The following is a 19050-nucleotide window of genomic DNA, read 5'->3' as shown; positions in this document are numbered from 1 at the left end:
CTAGGGTGTTAAACTAATGCAATATCTACTGTTGGGGAGTGGTAACCTGTCAACACAAATATTCGCTAGGAGAATATCGCTGAACCCTTGTAACAGGTTTGACTTTCTGGCCCTACTTAGAATTTTGGAGCCGAAAGGGGCTTTAGAGATCATCCTATTTCAGTCATCTTCCTTTTAAACTGTGAAAATCAAGGCCCAGAGAGACAAAGACATTTATTTGCCCCAGAGGCAGATCAAGGACTAGAAATCAAACTCTTGATAATCTGAAGAATCCATCACATCTTCTTAGATTAAGGATTAACTGTTAAACCTTTCTTGTTCACAAGCTTTTTTTGTTTGTTTGTTTTAGATTTTCGAAGTTTGTCTGTTGTGCACAGACATGGTGCTCCTCCCTTTACTGAAACTGCAAATTTGAGACTGATAGATGTGTAGGATACTGACGTATTTGAGGTAGTTTTGCTGTTTTTACTAACAGTTTACTAATATTTGGACTGGATTCGCATCCAACCATGCCATGTATATTAAATGAATACATTTTTAATCCATTGTATATTAACCGAATCAAATACATTTTAAAGACAGCTGGGTGGAGTTGCCAGTGAAGTTTGAGCCACTAGGGGTCCACCCCAATACCATTCTGTTTCTGGTCTCTGAGGAATTTCAGGAACCTCAGTGGCCAAGTGAAAAGGCTGGGCTGCTCTCTTCCCCTGACCAATGCCAGCATTCTTTCTCCAACTGACCTGTTTTCCTGCTGGGAGACTGCCCCACTCCACCCACCTGGTGCCTCCCTGCATTTCCTGACTGCCCTGGGCTTATTTTTTAACCTTTGATTCCTTGAAAAGCACCACCCCACTGACCCAGAACGTGGGCTCCTCCCCTCTGGTCACTGACCGACCTACTATCCTGGGCTTAACCATTCTCATCTCCCTCTAAAAGCCTGGAAAATCAGTAGCAATTGGGGGCCGAGCGCCGTCCAATTCTCCCTTAGGCCTCTTTTCTACTTTTCACCAAAATTACTAGCAGAGCAGAGAAAAAGAGGGGAAATGCCTTGTTTCTGATCAGGGCCTGGCTGGGCCAGGTCGGTCTGGCACTATATTATTAAATTCAACTGCCCCGGGTCCTGAGGGCCGCCTCAGGTAACTTAGGCTCTGGGTTAGGGATGGCTAAGGTGTAAGGAGGGAGTCACTATTTTGGCTAAGTAGCAGCTCTGGAAAGCCTCCCGCGCCTCCCTACCACATGCTCTGGGAATCCCAGTCTTGACCTGGGGACATACCCCAAACCCAAATAAACGGTCTCCTTCCAGGCGCTGAGAGCCCACCCGCCCCGTCCCCTTTCCTTTCTCCCTGTTCCTCCCACCAGTTGCCCTGCGCAGCCCGGCTCCGGGGCTGAGCCTCGCGGGGTCAGAGCCGTCCCTCGCTCGCTGCCCTCCCCGCACCCAAGCCGGCCAGGGCAGGGGGTGGGGGTGGGAGGTCGGGGAAGCGGGGGGCGGAGTTCCGTCCTCCGCTGATTGGCTCGGGGCGGATGGGCTGCGGCCGTGCCGAGCCAACCCGCGGCGTGTTGCTATGTGCTGAGCCGAGGGGATAGGCGCGGGGGCGCGTCCGTCACCGGGCGGCCCCCGGCCCCGACCCGGAGGGATGCGGCGCGGCGGCAGCGGCAGTGGCGGAGACTGTGGCTTTAAGAGCGCGCCCGGAGCCCGGAGCCGGCCGGGCGTCCCTCGCCGCTGCGCACCCCGCCGAGCCGAGCCCGGCGCCGGCCGCACGGCGCAGCCTGCTGCGGGGTGAGCGAGCGCGGGGCGCGCGCGTGGGCGCGGGGCGCGCTGTCCGCGCGGGCGCGGGCGCGGGCGCGGGGCGCGGGGCGCCGGTGCCGTGGCCCCTCCGGCCCGAGCCCGCGGCGCCGAGCGCGGGGTCCCCGTGGGGGCCGCGGGCGCAGGGGGCGGGGAGCGGGCCGCCGGGGCCACGTGACCGGTTTGTTTACAAACAGTGCGGGCCTCGCGGAGGGAGCGGAGGCGGCGCGGGGCCCCGGGCGTGGGTCGGGGACCCGTGCGCGGAGTCGGGCAAGTCTGGGGTGCGCGACTGGGGACCCGGAGACCCGGGCGCCGCTTCTTCCTCAGCACATTTCCCGCGGGTTAGGGCTCCCGGGGCCTGGGTGCGGGCTGCGGACGGGCTCTGTCCCCGCCGACGCTGGGTGTCTGCTGGGGACGCTGGGGCGGGAGCGCCGCCCTCGGAGCCCCCGCCCAGGGGCGACTCGCCGCCCTCGAAACTCCCGGGAGCGCTCGGCCGCTTCTGGGCCGAGGCGACCGCAGCCCGGTTCCTGCCCGGCCGCTTCCCGGCGCCACCCTGCTGTCCTTGCCAAGGAGGTGGGCGCGAGGTCTCTCCTGCCCGACGGACTGTAGGGGCCTCTCCTGTGTGACTGCCTCCCGGGGACTGTCGCCGAGGGGCAGCTCCGGCTTCTTCCTGCTTCACGTTCACCCTTCTTGGCCGCTGACCTCTTCTGGGTGTCTTCATCCAAGTGGTGGCTTTTCTCGCGTTGGGGGCTGGGAGGAACCACCTGTTCTTTTGGCCTCAGCCCAGGACACTGCCATCTCTGACTTCACCCTCAGCTTATAATAAAGCGCTTTGAAAGCCAAGCAAGTGTGTCCTCCGTCTTTATCTTTTCTGCATATAGCTGACCCACAGTCTTGAGGTTGTGAATGGCGCAAGAAACTGCGCCTGGGCTTTGCTGGGGTTTTTGCTTTCTAGCCTCCCGGTCAGTTTGCTCTCCTGGAGACTTGAGGTTCTTTCTTTTAAGTATGTTCTTGCTGCTGGTGAGTCTAAAGGCTAACGAGACAGCCGCTCACCTTTTTTCCTTGCCCTTCCTTCCTTATTCTTATGGCCCAGCCAAGATGGGGCTCCCTGTCCTAGAGCCCTGGGCTAGAAGGGGAACTGTCTGCTACCTTGTACCCCATTTGCTCACAGAACATTAGCGGTGCAAGGAACCTAGGGGATTGATTGAGAAGTTAAGCGACTTGCCCAAGGTAACTCATGTCACTGACTTGGTGGGAGTTGACCTCACATGCTGATGCTCCGCAGTGCTGTTCTGGTTCTGAGACTGAGAACTTGGCCTCGGGATCGGTGCGATTGAATTCACCCTTCCCTGGCTTTCCTTTGACTCAATCATTATTGCCACAGTCCTGCAAATGTAGACCGAACTTGAGTCCTATCTGTTTTTCCCATTTCTTAGCACTTAAATATTGAGGTTGAGTCTTGCCCAGATGAGATTTCAATTCTTCTGAACTGTGATGTGAAAGGTATGAATGGCTACAAGTTTTTTTGTTGTTGTTTTGTTTTTGTTTTTATGTCAAGGAACAAACAGGTCCAGCCTGAGGAGAATTGTGCAGACTTCCCTTTGACATTGTCCCTTGTCCCCAGCTCTATGATAAGGATGTCAGGTAAGAGTAGAGTGTGGGGGCCTTGGACTCGTTTCTTCTCAGTTTGGCTTTACCTTATCAATTTAGGATTTGATAACAGCATTTCAGATCCAAGAAGCTTGGAGTTAGGGGTGGAAAATAGAAAATTAAACACCACACACAAGAATACTGTTTTCCTTTCCTGTAAGAGAGTGGTTTTCAAATTGTGTGGAATCCACAGTAAGGAATATACTTTACATCACTGCACAGAAGTCCACAACTGCCATAAGTTTCAGGAAACAATTGCTCTTACCACCTGCAGTGTGCTCTGTATTTTTTTCCTGCTTAATTAAAAGAGACTAACTGCTGGTCATGACCCATTAATTTGATTTTTTGACCAAATGGCTCATGGCCCACAGTTTAAGAAACACCGCTCTAGGGCAGAGGTCCTTAAATTTAGTGTGAATAAAGATGATGTGGGTACTGTTTATTTTATTTATTTATTTTAGGCGAAGCAACCTTTGGTTGACCTCACAGATTGCAAAAATCTTGTCAGTTTGCAATCTCTTATTTTTTATTTTTTGTACCTATGGCCCTGGTCTTCCTAGGTGATTTCCCAGTGAGGCACATTTTTAATAAGTGGCTATGAGATTGTGATGCAGGTGGCTGATAAGAAACCCTGATCTGGGGGGAATTAAGGGCAATGAACAAAGAAAGGCATTAACTTGGATATGAATTGTGCAAAGCCTTAGTCAGGTATGTGACCCACACTCCATTCAAACCTGAGCTCACTCATCTGTCAGTTACATTAGCCGAGGCTTTGAAAAGTCTAAGGGTATAGTGTCGTTTTCTTTCAGTTACCATGAAGTCTTGGCCATAAGAGGTAGACACCCACTCCCTCCCCACATTACACCGCCCCAGCTTATTTGAGGGCTTCTGTTCACTGTTCTGGGCCACTGGATGTTTCTAGGTGCGTGGGGTTGGGGTCGTGAGTAATGATGAGTTAGCTGTATTATTCACAGATGTTTGAATTTTCACTTTTAATGATTTTTAAGGCAGCAACACAGTCACTGTGCCTGGGATATTAATTGGCCAACAGAAGAAGGGATTGATTTTGTTTAATATTTGTGTATTCCACCCTGGGAGAAAGGCAGACTGATGATTTTATTTTTGTTTGAGGGTGGCTGGGGGTGTTGTCGAAGGCTTATCTGTCAACAGTTGTTAATGAGAAGAGGCACAAGTTTTCCCACTTCTCAGCCCTGGTTCTTTCCTAGAGTGACAGCTCTGCTCCCGTGTGCAGATGGTCTTGTAGTCATCCAGTTTCTGATGCTGTTACCTCTTGCTACCTTCAAGCACAAACATACATCTGATGCAGCCACATGTTGGATGTTTCCCTCTTAGTTTTTGTGTCCAAACATGTTGGTAACAGAAGTTTCCTTGAATTAATCAAAGCTGCAATTTAGCTTCAAAAAGAACTCTAAATTATTCAAATTCAACTGTGGTCCTTCCTGCCAAAGATATGCTTTATGTGGGAATCCGAACTGTAGGATTGTTGAAATAACTTTAATAATGCTCAGTTTGGTCAAGCAGCTCACATTTAGAAAATTTTGTTTAAAACCTACTGGAAAACAAAAGCAACAAAAGAGCTAGGCTAGGATAGGAAAAGCAGAGGGAAGACATAGGTGTTCAGGTGGGATTAAAATGGAGGATCAGGGTCAGTTTCTTTTGTGTAATGCCCTGGCATTTCCCTAGGGCCTGCCAACCAAGTCCCTAGGTGCTCTGATATTCATCTGTTTAGCATGAAGAGGGTATTAAGCTCTGGAAAAAGAAGTATCCTATTGAACTTTAGCCTCCAGTGATGGAAAGCCAGGGTCTTCAGGCTAAAGGCATTTTGTTAGAGTTCATAGTTTTCAGTGATATTACCTTTAACAAAGTACTATACTTTCATCCTAAAGGACCACACCTACCTTAATTTCCCCTGGAGCTGTAAATATAGCTCTGAAGGGTTTAAATTTAAAAGTAAATTGGATTATGCTACTCCCCTGTTTACAGCTTTCCAATGGCTTCTCATTCCCTTCAAACGAAATGCAACTCCTTTCCCTGCAGGTATTAAAAGGAACCACTCTCAACTTTTCCCACCTTATCTCCTACAGCCCTTACCCAGTCCGCTCTATTTCATTCTGCTCTACTGCACCAGCCTTCTCGAGATTTCTAAAATGTGGAAGGTTGGTTTTTGTCATTGGGACTTTTCTACTGGTAGTCCCTCTTTCCAGAATGCCATTTCTCCAAATTTTTCCACGATTGGCTTCTCTCACTTGGGTCTCAGCCCTTCCCTGAGCCGTTATCTATAATGGCTTCTCCCCTCCCTTCTCCTCAGCCTCTTTTAATTCCTTTTTTTTTTTCAAATCTAATCCCATCTAGAAATTTATTGTCTACTTGATGGGCTCCCTTGAAAGCTTGAGAGCTTTTGTCTTGCTCACTGCCTGGCGTGGAGTAGCACTGGATAAAACATCTATCTGTTGTTGGAATGAATAAATGTCTTAGGAGTTAAGATTTAGTCTCTAAGAGTAAGAAATCATACTTTATTTTCAAGAGAAGAAAACATTTTGCCTCTCCCATTTCCTGGGATGGGGTTGTATTCCTTTGGAATTATTTTCTTTTGGGATTTCTGTTTTCTGCACACTTTTTCATCCTTTTATTTTTATAGGTCACCAAAGTCTCTAAAAATTCCATTGTTCTGTTAATGAACAACTCCTCCTCCAGTTGCCTTATTCTAGGCCTCACTGTTCTGACAAACAAGCATTTCTACCAGTAATCACATTTCATAACTAGTAGGAGGCACTATAAGTAGGGTTAAGAGGCTAGCTAGGTTTTGGAACCAGAAAGATTTGGATAATTAGCTCTGTGACCTTGGGCAATTTGCTAAAATTCTCTAAAATCTCTATTCCTTATTTGTTAAATGGGACTAATAATAGTTGCTATCACACAGGATTGATGGAAAGATTAAATGAGAAAATGCAGGAAAACCAGGTACAGAGCCTGGCACATAAGCGTTAGCTATTAATAACAATACTATTATTAATAATTAGATTCTCCTTCCCTCTGACTGGCAGGAATTCCCAATCCATTGATTTGGTAATGGACAGGAAGAGGTGAAAACTACCAAATTATTGACTTAACGGCCAAACCTGTAGAGAATTTTTGAGTTTATTTGAGCCAATTTAAGGAAGTTTACATGAAGGTGGGAGAAATCAAGGTGAAGATTGGATTACAGGATAGTTAACAAGATTATGTGCTCTCTTGAGGGTGGTTATGCTTATTTCAAAGGTATGTTAACCTGGATACACAAGAATGGACAGGGCTTGCTTAAGGCAATGATAAACCTTTTACTAAAGTTATCAGCCTGGTGCTACCCACCATGACTAGCTCAGTTAGGAATTTGTGATCAGATCACCCTATGAGGTTACTTTCCACAGAACCCCTTTTCTGTCCACAAAATCTTAAATTAGTATAAATAAATGAAGGCAAAAAATGCCACTTAGATCTATCAGAACTAGAATGGAATTTAGAAATGTGTAACTCTTAATAAATGTCCAGGTGGAAGACGTAATATTTATAGAAATTTTTGGAAAGAAATGTTGTCCACTTGTTCCTCTGGCCATTCTTAGTTTTATCCTTGGGCTAAGGTTGGACAGCTGAAAGCTGTATACTTGGGCCATTATCTAAGCCCCTCCAGAATTGTTTTCACGGAGATGAGGTGTCTTGCCCTTTGCTTTCATGGAGGGACATGACACTCTTATAACTTTATATAACATGCTACATTTCTTATAAGGCTTTATATTGTTGAAAACTTAAGCTACAACTTTACTTAATGTCTCCTTTGAGAAGTTAATTGGAAGAATTTCAGAATCAAGTGCCAGGAAAAGCTTTGCCTCTTCCGAGAGACTGGTATGATTTTTCTCTGTGGACAGTTGGAAATTTGTAACTGCTTCTCTTTTTGCTTTGACTGCCAGGAAGCACTGAGCCAAATTTGTGGTTTGAATTTAGTAACCGTAGGGCCCTGCATTCCTAATTTTTTCTGATGTTAACCTTGTAATTTTTATTTTCTCTAATTTCAAGTTATTGATTTATAACTTTCTATTAATTAGACATATCCTGGATTAGGTATTAAAATCTATTTTAGGTATTACATTTTAGAGATATAAACATTGAGGCTCATACAGGCAAAAAGGACTTGAGACACGGGTAATTAGAGCAAAGCACAGACTATAAACCATACCTTTTGTTTCTTAGGCCCAGGGCTCTTTTCTACTATACATTCTGGAAGAATACCAACTCCTGACGAAAACCCTAAATAATTCATAATGTCTCAATACGAGGCAAAGCCTACCTCCTCGAGCATGCTGTCCTGCCAATGAGGTGTCACACCACCACCCACTCTCCTGGCTCCTGAGCTACAGGGGAGCCAGCCCTTCCCTGTGGTCTTGAGAATGCGATGTGTCCAGACTTAAGTGGCTCTGATCTGGAACTAGATTGCCAGCTCAGAATGAAAACAGCCCCTAGTGTCTGGAGTTCCCTTATCTGTTTCTTAATATCCAGGAAGGAAGGCTTGATATTCAGATGGCACATGGGTGCCACTGAGGCTGGGACAGAGTCTTCTGGGTGTGAACAGTGACTAAGTTTGGTAGAACTAGAGAAAATGGCCTTATTTTACCTGATAGGAAATTTAGTTATAGGAAATATTGATCTTCCTAATGATTTGTTTCATTTTGTTTCCTCATGGGAGTACCTGAGCGAGAAAGCTAAGCTTGGAACACATCCTACCTGAGTGAGGAAAATTTTGATTTCTATTTTGAGCAAGAGGAGAGGAACCTCTGGCCTGGGGCTGAAACTCAATCTTGGTTTTATTTTTCTAGGTAATAATCATTCAACAGATAATAAGACCTTTGGGAGATAAGGATAAGTTAAGATATGGCTACTGTCCCTAAGAGCATATACTCAGGAGCAATTAAAGCATATGTACTAGTTAATAACCAGAGTACAAGGTGGAATTTGAAGTCATTACAGAGACACAGAAAGAAGGGTAGGCATTTTGAAGATGGGCTGTGGAGAATGAAGAGGATTTAAACACACAGAAACAGTCCAGGGGGAGCAATGAGTGCAAAGCTACAGAGGTGTGAGCTGGAGAGGTGGCTGTTAAGGAATGTTCAGGAGGCATGTGAGATGTGGGAGGGAGAACACTGGGCTATGCTTGGGCTGTCTTTGCTACAGTTTAGTAACTCATTGGAAGTGGACTGTGACTTCCATTCACAGAACTCCTGAGGATGAAGACCTGTGAACAGTGACTAGCTGACATAGATAATAGGCATCCTCTGAAAGTGAGATTATCCCTAGGGAGTCTCCATCTTGGCTGCCATAAGAACTTCCAGCCCAACCAAAGATCTACAAAACCCAAATGTTCAGGATGAAGAATCTAATAAAAGTAGGCAACTTATAATAATCAAAAGAAATATTTTCTAAGTTTTTCTAATGGAACCCACCCCACCTACATCTGAGGTCTGGAAGTCACTGTGGAAGTTATCTACCTGGCAGAAACCAACCACCTTATATCCTTGACCTTTGGCCTACTTTCCCTAACTTTTTGCCACTTTCTTTTCTTCTTTTGCTTGTATGACTGTGTGTGTGTGTGTGTGTGTGTGTGTGTGTGTGTGTGTGTTCCATTATATTTGTCTTTCCTTTATCTCTTTTATGACTCTGGGCTCTGTCTGTTGGGGATCCCTCCCTAAATTCACCCACTGCCAAATAGACTGTAAGATAGAAAAGAATTCTCTTTCAGTATTTGTTGTATTAATGGTATAAACATGTGTATTATGTAAACATAAATAAGGATTTTAGTTAGTTTTGCTTATGTGGTCCTTAATTTGTTTCCTTTAGGATTTGAGGAAAATTATCCTCACACATAACTGCAGCCTTAAAGGTAAATATTCCCATTAGCAGGAAGACAACTGAAAACTAGCTTTTTCTTATGCCAAATCTGTTGATTCACCTTCTGGTTCAGGTTATTCCCTTCTCTCATTTGTTTTCTCAGTTTTCTGCAATTTAAAAAGTTGAAGCATTGAGCTAACCCTGAAAGGCTAAACATGTTTTAAGAGAACTTCACATCTTTGTTTACATTATAATTAGTTGATTTAGACTCTTCCTCCAGGAGATATTCTTAGATGATTCAAGGACCAATGATTACCATCTTCAGACCCCTCTGGCTTGTCTGGGTTGAAGGATTCATGAGGGGTGAGTGATGGGGTCCCAGGAGTCACATGTTGGTTCTGGCACTTTCAAACAGGTAATCATAATAGTGCCTGCCTTCCTGGGTTGTTGTGAAGATTAATTGAGATAATGCATATCAAGTAACTGGCCCCTCCTAGGCCCATGACAGGAAATTAATAAACTGTGGAGTCCCTGAGGCTTAGGACAGTTGCTGCAGTGGCTTAGATGACTCCTCCCTTCCTCCTTCCCTCACTTCCCACCTTCTCTGGACTAAGGCTTTTTGAGCTCTAACTGCCAGCCAAGCTTTGAGCTAGATATTGGGGATGATTAACCAGTCCTGGTCTCTGGCCAGGAATTGCTCACAATCTCATAGGAAGACTGACCCATAAACAACTAGCTTTGTGGAGGTTACTTAAATTATATAAAAAAGCTGCCTGGTAACATGCATGTTTTCCCTTGATGTGCCAGACCTGAAAGGAAAAGAGGCTATAATTCTTATTAAAATCTACTGCCATTCCCATATTAGGAGAAATCCAGAAAATTGCTCTAGAATCAGTCTCTCTCTCTCCCACCCATTTCCTTTTTCTCTTTTTCAATAAATGGCAGCCTTAGATGACAGTTTAATAATTCTTAGAACAAAATACATCCATCTTTGGGCTAGTGAATGAAGGCTGAGACTTTAGACATACAGGCTTCCTTTTGAAAGTGCCTCTGCCCTTTCTTTTGCGTTTTAAGTTTAATTTCCAAATTCCACTTGTGGAAAGGCAGGAAGCCCAGACACAGATGTCAGAGTCTAGAGTTTTGGATTTATTTGAACTGGGAGATTAAAGTGAAAAAGCCAAAGGCATGCTGACAGCTGAACAATGAAATTGTATTGGCAGATTTGGAATGGATGGTTTGTAACTAATTGGGGCCCCATCTGTGCCCTGGGGGAGCAGCAGTTAAAGAAAAATCAAGGTCACACAGTGTCCAGAGTCCAAATGACATTCATTTATTCAGTAAATAATATTGGAGTGTGTGAGACACATGACAATCAAATAACTACCTCAGTAAAAGTCAAAGTACAACTGAAAAGTGTTACGCATGTGGAATAGGGGACCTGACTTGGTGGTGGGAGGAGGTTAGGGGGGAGACCTCCCTGGTGATGTAACTTCTGAAGATGGGCCACATCTCTTAGCCTGTTTTCCAAAATGTTGTTTTCTTGATAGACCTTCTAAATGGCTGTTTCACATTTACAGTTTAAGTACAGCCCTGGCAGGAATGGACTGACCCCTCTCTGGGTTCCAGATCATGGGGAAAATATATTTGTTTTGTTTTAACCAGGGTTATCTCTGAGCAGAACCAAATACAAAGCAAAGGACCGATACTGAGGGCAGCAGTGTCTGGGAGCTGGAGGAAAAGGGCAGATCTGGCCCTCTTTCCCATGTGGAGTAGAGGAGGGGCCTGAGGGGACCCCCTCCCCTGCCCCCTTCTTGGTCTGAACCAAGTCTGACACATCATTTTTTCTCTCAGTCTTGTCTAGAGGAGCAGCTCAGACTGCCTTGAGGGTTTTGTGAGGACCACCCTAGGAGAAAAAAGGTTCCTGGGTTGGCAATCTGAGGGTTTGCCTTGAGGTACAGAAGCCAGTGCCAGCTGGGGAGAGTCATTTGGGAAGCTGCCCTAGGTGGCACATAGAGACTGTGAAGGATTCGGGAGGCGGAATGGGAAATGTTTTTGCCATCAGACAACAGCTGTGTGAACCCAGTAGAGGTTCGTGTGGTGTGGCTTATCGGAGACAGGGCTCCACGGTACTGAGTTTTAGACTCCTGCTAGCCCAAGTGGGTTGATGTCATAAGAGTTTGCTGCCTTGGTAACTTCATGGAGTATTAATGGTGTGTGAGTCCCATGTAATGCCCAGAAGTAGATACTTTAAATGTAGTGGATAGTGGTAAAGTAAGGAGATTTAAAAAATGTCAGCTTTATAGTGCAGCATGGTTTCACTGATGGTCATTCATTTTACTCTGTTAACTCTTTATCAAGAATCTCCAATGTTCCAGACACTAGGAGTTCTGAGGAAACCTTGTAAAGACTGGACTTCTGACTGCATAAAATTCTCGGTCTGGTGGGGAGACGGATACACAAATAGGGTGATAAAGGCCATTCTGGAGAAAAAAAAATGTGTGTGTGATTTTTTGTTTTTGTTTTTTTGTTTTGTTTTGTTTTTTTTGCATGCTGGAAGAATGAGGGTACCAGCTCTGTTTAGGGTCTCATTTAAGCTGAGTATTAAGGGATGAACAGGCATTTATCAGGCAGAGAAGATAGGTTGAGGCATTGCCAGAGGCTGAAACAACTTGAGAAAATATAGCAAAGGAGCTTGGCCTGCTGGGGAGACTGATTTGGATTAAGGTGGGAAGGTGATAAGAAGATGAGCTACCAGGTTCTTGGTGCCACCTGAGGGGTTGAACTTGTTCTGTAGGCTGCCAGGAAACCATTGGAGCTTTTGAAACAGGAGAGAGATGTGATCAGATTGTGTTGTATAAATAGAATTCTAGAATGGGCTGGAGTAGTAAGAGCTGACTCAGGGCGTCCAGTTAGGAAGCTGTCATGACCATTCAGGATGAGAGAGGATAGTGCTGTTGGCTGGAACTGTGAGGGTGGCACTCACAGTTCACTATAAATGTGAACCAACTGTCTAGGAGACAGGTGAAGTATGGCATGGAAGGAAGAGAGAATAAAGGTTGTTGCCTGTTTGGGCAACTGGGCCTTGAGGAGGAAAGAACAGAATTGGGGCAAAGGTGATAGGAGCCAGGGGGAAGAGGAAAGGTGGTGTTGACTTTGGATGAGTTTGGTTCAAAATGCTTTCCTAGGCGCCAGATAGGGGCATCCTTTCGAAAGGGATCCAGGGTTTAGGAGTGGGAGGCAGAGGTTTAGAAGACTTGAAGGTATGGATGAGAATGCCTAGGGGGAGCAGACAGACACATGGAGGGAGCATCTCCAAGGCAGAGGAGGATGGAAGAAGAGCAGCCAGGGAGATTGAGGCTCAGTTAAAGAGGTGGGAGAAAAACTTGGAGAGGCATGATGAGGCCCGTAAGGGAGAGTTTCAAGGAGAAGCAGCCCACGAGAGAGTTGAATGTAGCACTAGGACCTAATAGTGTTAGCATTCAAAAGTATTACTGTTTGGACCTGGCTGTTAGAGGATGCCCATTTTTTTGTTACTTAAAAACCTGGCGTGCTAAGGAATACTCACAGAACATTGCCAGAAGTCTCCGTAGTTCTTCTGTTCCTCTACAGAATCCACCAGCCAGAGCATCTGAAAGCCATGTTCTTGGTCTTCTCTGATTTGACCCCATGTAGAATCCCTTTTACTGCATCACCCTTTGTTATGCTGTCCATTTTCATGGCGGGACTTGTAAGAGACAGTCTTGCAAGAGGGTTACATGGTAGGACCTGTCGGGGCCTCTTGGGGATCTTGTCTACTGGGTTACTCATTGTCTCCTCTGTGTATGCCCATAGAAGAAATGTCTCTTGGAAAATCTGTGTCACGAATAACTTAAATTCTTTTATTTTATAGGAAATATATACCTTATAACTACTGGTATATATTTTTTCTGGATTGGTTACTGGGGCATACAAAGCCAAATTTGCAATTGAAATTTGGTAAATATTTAGCAACTTAACAGCATGCTTTTCTATGTCCTAATGCTCTTTTGTTAATTCCTCCTAATACTAGTATTTTATATTAGTATTGTATTTTTTATACTTTTGTAAGCCACCATAAATCCTTTTTGGAGCTGGGAGTTGTATAAGAGAAAGAAGGAATCCATCAATGAACTTTAGCCAAGTGTCCTTGGTAACTTATCTGCAGGTAGATAGTCGGAGCTTTCTACGTTATTTTTGATTAAAATTGTAGAAACAACCCAAAGGGGTATCTGATCTCTTCATAGCCAGCTAGCAACAGCTGCTCCTATTTAATGTCTAGTAAATTACATGCCAGTTTGAGGATTTTCAAGGGGAACTGCCTTTTTCTCTATGTAGATATTTTAACAGATGCAAGCCTCAATTGGGGGCCTCCCCAGGCAAAGTGCTGAACTAAGGACCATGTGGTAAATACATTGCTGTGCTAACAGATGTTGCAAAAGCACAGTCCAGCAGTCATCTCTGAGAGGACTCAGTAAGACTGCTATGTTCTATGAATTTACTGAAATCAAGGTCTTAACAGAATGACGGTTGGAGGATGGATACTCTCTGCTCTGGGGTGGGATTCGCCTGGCAGAGACATAATTACAACATGGAATCAGGACTTTCAAAGCTAAAGGAATTCTAGAGATCATGTAGGATTATCATCTGACAGATAATCCCCCCTGAAATCAAGACTAGGCCCTATATCCAGGATAGAGATGAATAGTTGGCTTTGTTTAGGAGAGAGTAGTTTCTTGATATCTAAGCTAGTTTTGATTATTAACTGGATGGATTTGAAATGCCACCTGGTCCCAGTGCTATACAGTGGGTAACTATGAAATGATGACATTGATTTTCCTGTGTGTCTTGCGTATCAGCTTCAGGGCAGTTTTATTTTCTTAGGGGCATCTCCATAAAGTTATCACTAGTAGGCTCACCCTGGGATTAGGAGAGTCAGTGCAGACCGCAGAGGTGACTTTTCCTCTGAAGTAAGTGATGGAGTGGTCTGTTGTTTGGAATGACATATCAATAATGTCAGATCCCTGGTTAAGCCACAAAACCCTTTTTAAACCACAGTATACCTTTAAGTGGATTAATTTAGGTCCTAACCCTCTAACCACCATAAGTCAACCTGGGAGACAGGAATGTTGCTTTGTTTGGGTCTTGTGAATAAACAGTTCCTGTGTTTCTTCATGCTTGCTGGTGAGGATGATTATAGCTAATCAAGTTTATTGAGTACTAACCATGTGCCAAGTGCTGTGCTGAATGCTTCACTTGCATTATCTCATTGATTCTTTTACCTCTTCCATGGTAGCCTAATGGTAATATAGCTAGTGGTGATGTACCTAGGAAGTAGAACCAAGACTGAGTCCAAGCCCCTCTGCCTCTAGACCCTATACTCCTCCCCAGTGGACTCTACTAGTTTCCCGCTTCTCTTATTTGGCAGCCCAGGCACCCTGGGTCTCTCGGCTCCCTGGCCTGGGTTCAGGATTCCTGTGAGATCAGGAACAGGTAAGGTCATCCCTCCTGGGAGAAGGGCCTTCCAGAGTCGTTCTGTCTCTTTCTTTATTCTCTCTCCTAATTCCAGAAATGGCTTGTCTTTTCCCTTCCCACTTTCACCACCTATTTATTGCCTCCAAACCGGTCTTCTGTCTTTCCTTATCCACAGTGAAACAGACCAGGGCTCCTCAGTCCAACTCCTACTCTCCTGTCCGTAAAGCTAGCATAAAGCCCTCTTCAGGCTTTCTGAGAGTTTCTACAGTAAGTAAAAGCTGTAAACGTTGGAAAACAGTTAAACTGTTACCCCAACAGGCAGATATATATATAAAACCTACATCCTGCAAATGCAAAGAATGGGCTTGGATACCAATGGCAGTCCTTTAATTAACACCCAGGACTTGAAAATTCACCTATAGCCCGGAAGAACCACAGTTTTGGGCATTTCAGCACAGAATCTGAATGGGGAATGTCAGGGGAGAACAGTGTTTTATGGAGCGTGAGGACCCAGAGTAACTTTGCCACCTGCCTCATTACTTGGATGGAGAAGCGGGCGGGGGGCACTCAGTCAAATCCGTTACCCTCACACCGGGTAGATCAGTCTAGTCAGCAGCCCAATGCAAAGCAAGAGGAGTTCACGTCAGTGACAGCCTCTACCTACTGTGTGCCCTGCACTGCAGAGTTCAGGGGGTGTGACTAAATGACTAAGACATGGTCCCTGCTCTCGGAGTTCACCTCTGGTCAAGGCAGAAAAGGATAATTTCAATTTTAATAGGGTAAGTGTTAAGATGGAGGTGAGCACAGGGGAGGGGCCAGTAAGCTCAATACTGAGGTGACATTTGAGCCTAAGACTTAATAGACAAGTAAGGGCCTAGTGAGTAGTGTGGGAAGGGTATGTCAGGCTGAGGGAATGGCATCAGCGAAAGCTTTCAAGGGTGAAATGCAAGTGTGGTGTGTTAGGAGGGACTACAAAGAGTTTGGTTGCCAGAGTTTGGTTGAAGCCATTTTTGGGTTTCAGTAGTAGATGGTAATACCAACAGTAACACACTTAGAATTTATTGTATACTTACTACATGCCAGACATATATATGCTGAATACTTTACATGTGTTATCTTAGTTAATCTGTACAGGGTCCTACGAGGAAGATATTGTTCCTAATTTTTGATGAAGAAAGTGAGATCCATAGAGGTTAAGTGACTTGTCCAAGGTCACACAGCAAATTGCGGAACTGGAATTTGAAATCCCGGAGTCTGGTTCCGGAACCTGTCTTCTTAACTGCGACCCTGTATTGCCTTTCTGAAGGCCGCGAGAGTGATGACATGGTCAGATCTGCTTTTTAAATAGACAGTGCCGGCTGAAATGCGGAGGGTGGATTTAAGGGGGAAAGGAGGCTTAGGGGCCTGCCAGGGCTGTGTGCCAGCGCTGTGTACACTGACATCATCTCATTTAATCCTCATAACCCTGTGTAGGTTCATGTTGTTAGAGCTGGGGAAGCCGAGGGTCAGAGTGGTTAAAAAACTTGCCCCAAATCACTCAGATAGGAAGAAGTAGAACTGGTTTGTAATTCCAGAGCCTACTTCTTTCTTTTCCAGGCACTCTTTGCCTACTCTTTACCAAAACACCCCACAAAACAACAACACAGAGGCCCAGCTAGAGATGGTCCCATCCTGCAGGTGAAGGTGTTACTTCCCCTCGTGAGTTCCACCTTCTGGGTTTCTGTGGCCGTGTGTGTGGCAGTGCAGCCTTGCTTCCCACGTTATTCACTGAGTTCCTTTAGCTTACCTGAAGAATTCATATGTCTTACCCCTTCATCCTGGGAACACTTAGAAGGTTCTCTTTTGAGTCGCAGCTGCAGTTGTGGCTCCTCGTGAAGCAGGTCTGTTCTTCAGGTTGGCCAGTCAGGTTCGTTGTGTCTTCCCTATGCATTTTCTCTCTCAGAGTGGTGTACCTAAGGTCTTTGGTTTTAATTATTGTAGTTCACATCTTTTCTTTCCATGCTGATACGTGGAAGGCCGCTGGGGGTGGTAGCAAATCTTCCTTTAATTTTTATGATGATGGATTATCACTTCACTTAAAATGGTGTTTAATTTGTACATGTACCCTGAGGCTTTTAAATATTGAGCTCATTTGATTATTATTGGAAATCAATTCGGACTTCACAATATATTCAACGAGCTGGACTTATGAAGCCCCATAGAGCCTGCAGCCCCATTAACAAGTACTGAGCTCCAAAAGTTAAAAGGTGATAGAGTTTGCAGCCCCAGGCCCTTAATTTCTTTCTTAAAAAATTTTTAAATCTATTTTGTCTTCCTTCCTATGAGCCAATTCTAAAAAGCAGTGTTTAAAACTTTTCCCACAAGAGGGACGAAGGCAGTAACAGGTGATTATTTTTTGGTCTCTGGCTCTCATCTTTTTTCTCTCACTCAGCCTACTCTCTTCCTTTTCAGGCACAAGGACCCTCTCTTGATCCTGCTTCACCTTGCTTTCAAGTCGTTCCCGCTCACTCCTTCTTGCTTTCCCTGTACCAGTTGAACAAGATCCATTTTTCATCAAGCCACTTTTTCTTTTCCTGCTTGGGGAAGGAGTCAGCTTTTAGATGCTTGTAAAGCCCTGTGAAAGAGTGGGAAGACAGAGTACCTGGAGCAGCAAAGACTAATACCTGCTTCTAGGCTCTCCAGGGTTTTTCTAGTACCAGGAAGCCTGGATATTGCTTACTTGTCAATTTTTCACTTGTCTTTTTGAGTTCAGCGCTGTAGTGTGCAATGAATGTGTGTGCATGGATATGTATTTGTGTGTGACATACATTTAATACAGACTGTAAATGCTTATTGCTCAGAAGGTAGCTTTGAATAAGTTTCAGGATTCAGATTAGAAGCTGAGCATAACCAGAAACCCCTGCCTGTGAACTTTTTTTTTTTTGGCTTCCTACAGAAGAGAAGTGAGAGAAGAAATAATTCTACTCTGGGGAAATGCATAATTTAGAAGCCGGCTGCATGTATAAGAAAACAGGCTCTGTGGCTGCTCTATAAACCCGGACTGGCAGCCAGGCTCGTTGTTTCCTTTGCTTCCCTCAGTGTTTGTGTAAGACTGAAGGGGCCAGTGCTTCTAGTGCTCCCCACTGGGCAGCTAACGTGTGGACTTCAGAAGTGGCTGGCCTGGGGCAAGCCTCCCGCTCCTTTCCCCTGTCTGTCTTTCCTGTTCCTTACCCTGACCTACTACCCCTTCCTTACCTGGAAATGCTGTTCTTCCTGAGAGTGGAACAGGGTACAGGAAAGTACAGGAAAGAGGGGTACTTGGCTCTTTCTACCACCTGTAATACTTCAACACCCAACAGCATTGGTCTCCCCTGGACTTTTGTTTTGACTACTCACCTTACCCATTCCCAGAGTATCCTTGGGGTGAGATGAAGGGGCTGTGGATCCAAGGGGTCACGTATCTTCCTCTCTCATCTCCTGTTATGGCCAGGCCAACTCTGAGGCAAAGCTGAGGAAATTAATTCTCACCTCCATATTCAAGTATTTCTATAATGTCCCATTTAACCTGATTTTACATCTTTAAAAATAGACTGTGCAGAGAAGACATTATACCTGGGCCCCTGTAGGTCTGAATCCCTTTCACAGTTGGACATCAGCCTGGATGTGGAGCCTCCTTGGCTCAGCGCTGCAAAAGGGACATGCAGAATAAGGGGTAGTGACCGCTGCTGTCCTTCAGCCTAGTGCTGGCCAGTGATGTTGGCCCCTCAGGAAGATATACAGAGTCCTAGGGGGTACAGCGGCCTTCAGTGACTGCTGTGAGCGTAAGGACGCCAGGAAGGAGGCCAGCTTCCCTTTAGAAGATTTGGTTCCACTGAGGTTTAGAGGAAAAAGACAACTGTGATTTGTGGGCTTTCTCCAGACATCCAGATGGATCCCAGACATAATCCAGCAAGGAAGATTGGTTTTGTTTGTCTTCCTCCCCCGTCTCTCTAAATAATTTTATCTTCAAAGCATGATGCAGGTGTTAATTAACACTCTGGCTTTTCTCAGAGGTAGGCAAGTGGGAACACCACTCTGTTAGTGAAGCCCAGGGAACAGGCAGGCTCAGAAGCCTCAGGCAAGTGAGCTTGAGAAGCAGAGAGAGTCTTAGCTCTTGGTGCTTTGCCCTCAAGACCTTCACTTGGACATACCCTGGGAGCCACCTCACTTTCTCAGTGTCCTTGGTTCCCAGTAGAATAAAAGAGCTGAGGTTCTGATAGGAGAGATGTTTG

General features: G+C 45.2%; 2 protein-coding genes across 2 annotated transcripts in view; both read left to right on the top strand.

The window, feature by feature from the left end:
• Positions 1-1595: 1595 nt before the first annotated feature.
• LOC107499158 lies at positions 1596-6667 on the top strand. The gene is made up of 2 exons (XM_016123072.2): positions 1596-1777; positions 3342-6667. The coding sequence occupies exons 1-2, from the start codon at positions 1635-1637 to the stop codon at positions 3736-3738; spliced, it is 540 nt and encodes a 179-aa protein (XP_015978558.2). The 5' UTR covers positions 1596-1634; the 3' UTR covers positions 3739-6667.
• YPEL2 (yippee like 2) overlaps positions 2046-19050 on the top strand; it is a 59553-nt gene continuing 42548 nt past the window's right edge. Inside the window, exon 1 of the mRNA XM_016123073.2 lies at positions 2046-3427. The gene's annotated coding sequence lies outside the window, so the exon portion shown is untranslated. The remainder of the gene's footprint in view (positions 3428-19050) is intronic.

This window comes from Rousettus aegyptiacus, unplaced genomic scaffold (genome assembly GCF_014176215.1).
Source record: "Rousettus aegyptiacus isolate mRouAeg1 unplaced genomic scaffold, mRouAeg1.p scaffold_m13_p_6, whole genome shotgun sequence".
NCBI classification, from domain to species: domain Eukaryota; kingdom Metazoa; phylum Chordata; class Mammalia; order Chiroptera; family Pteropodidae; genus Rousettus; species Rousettus aegyptiacus.
Note: the sequence above shows the minus strand (reverse complement) of the source record. Positions and strands in the feature narration are given on the sequence as shown.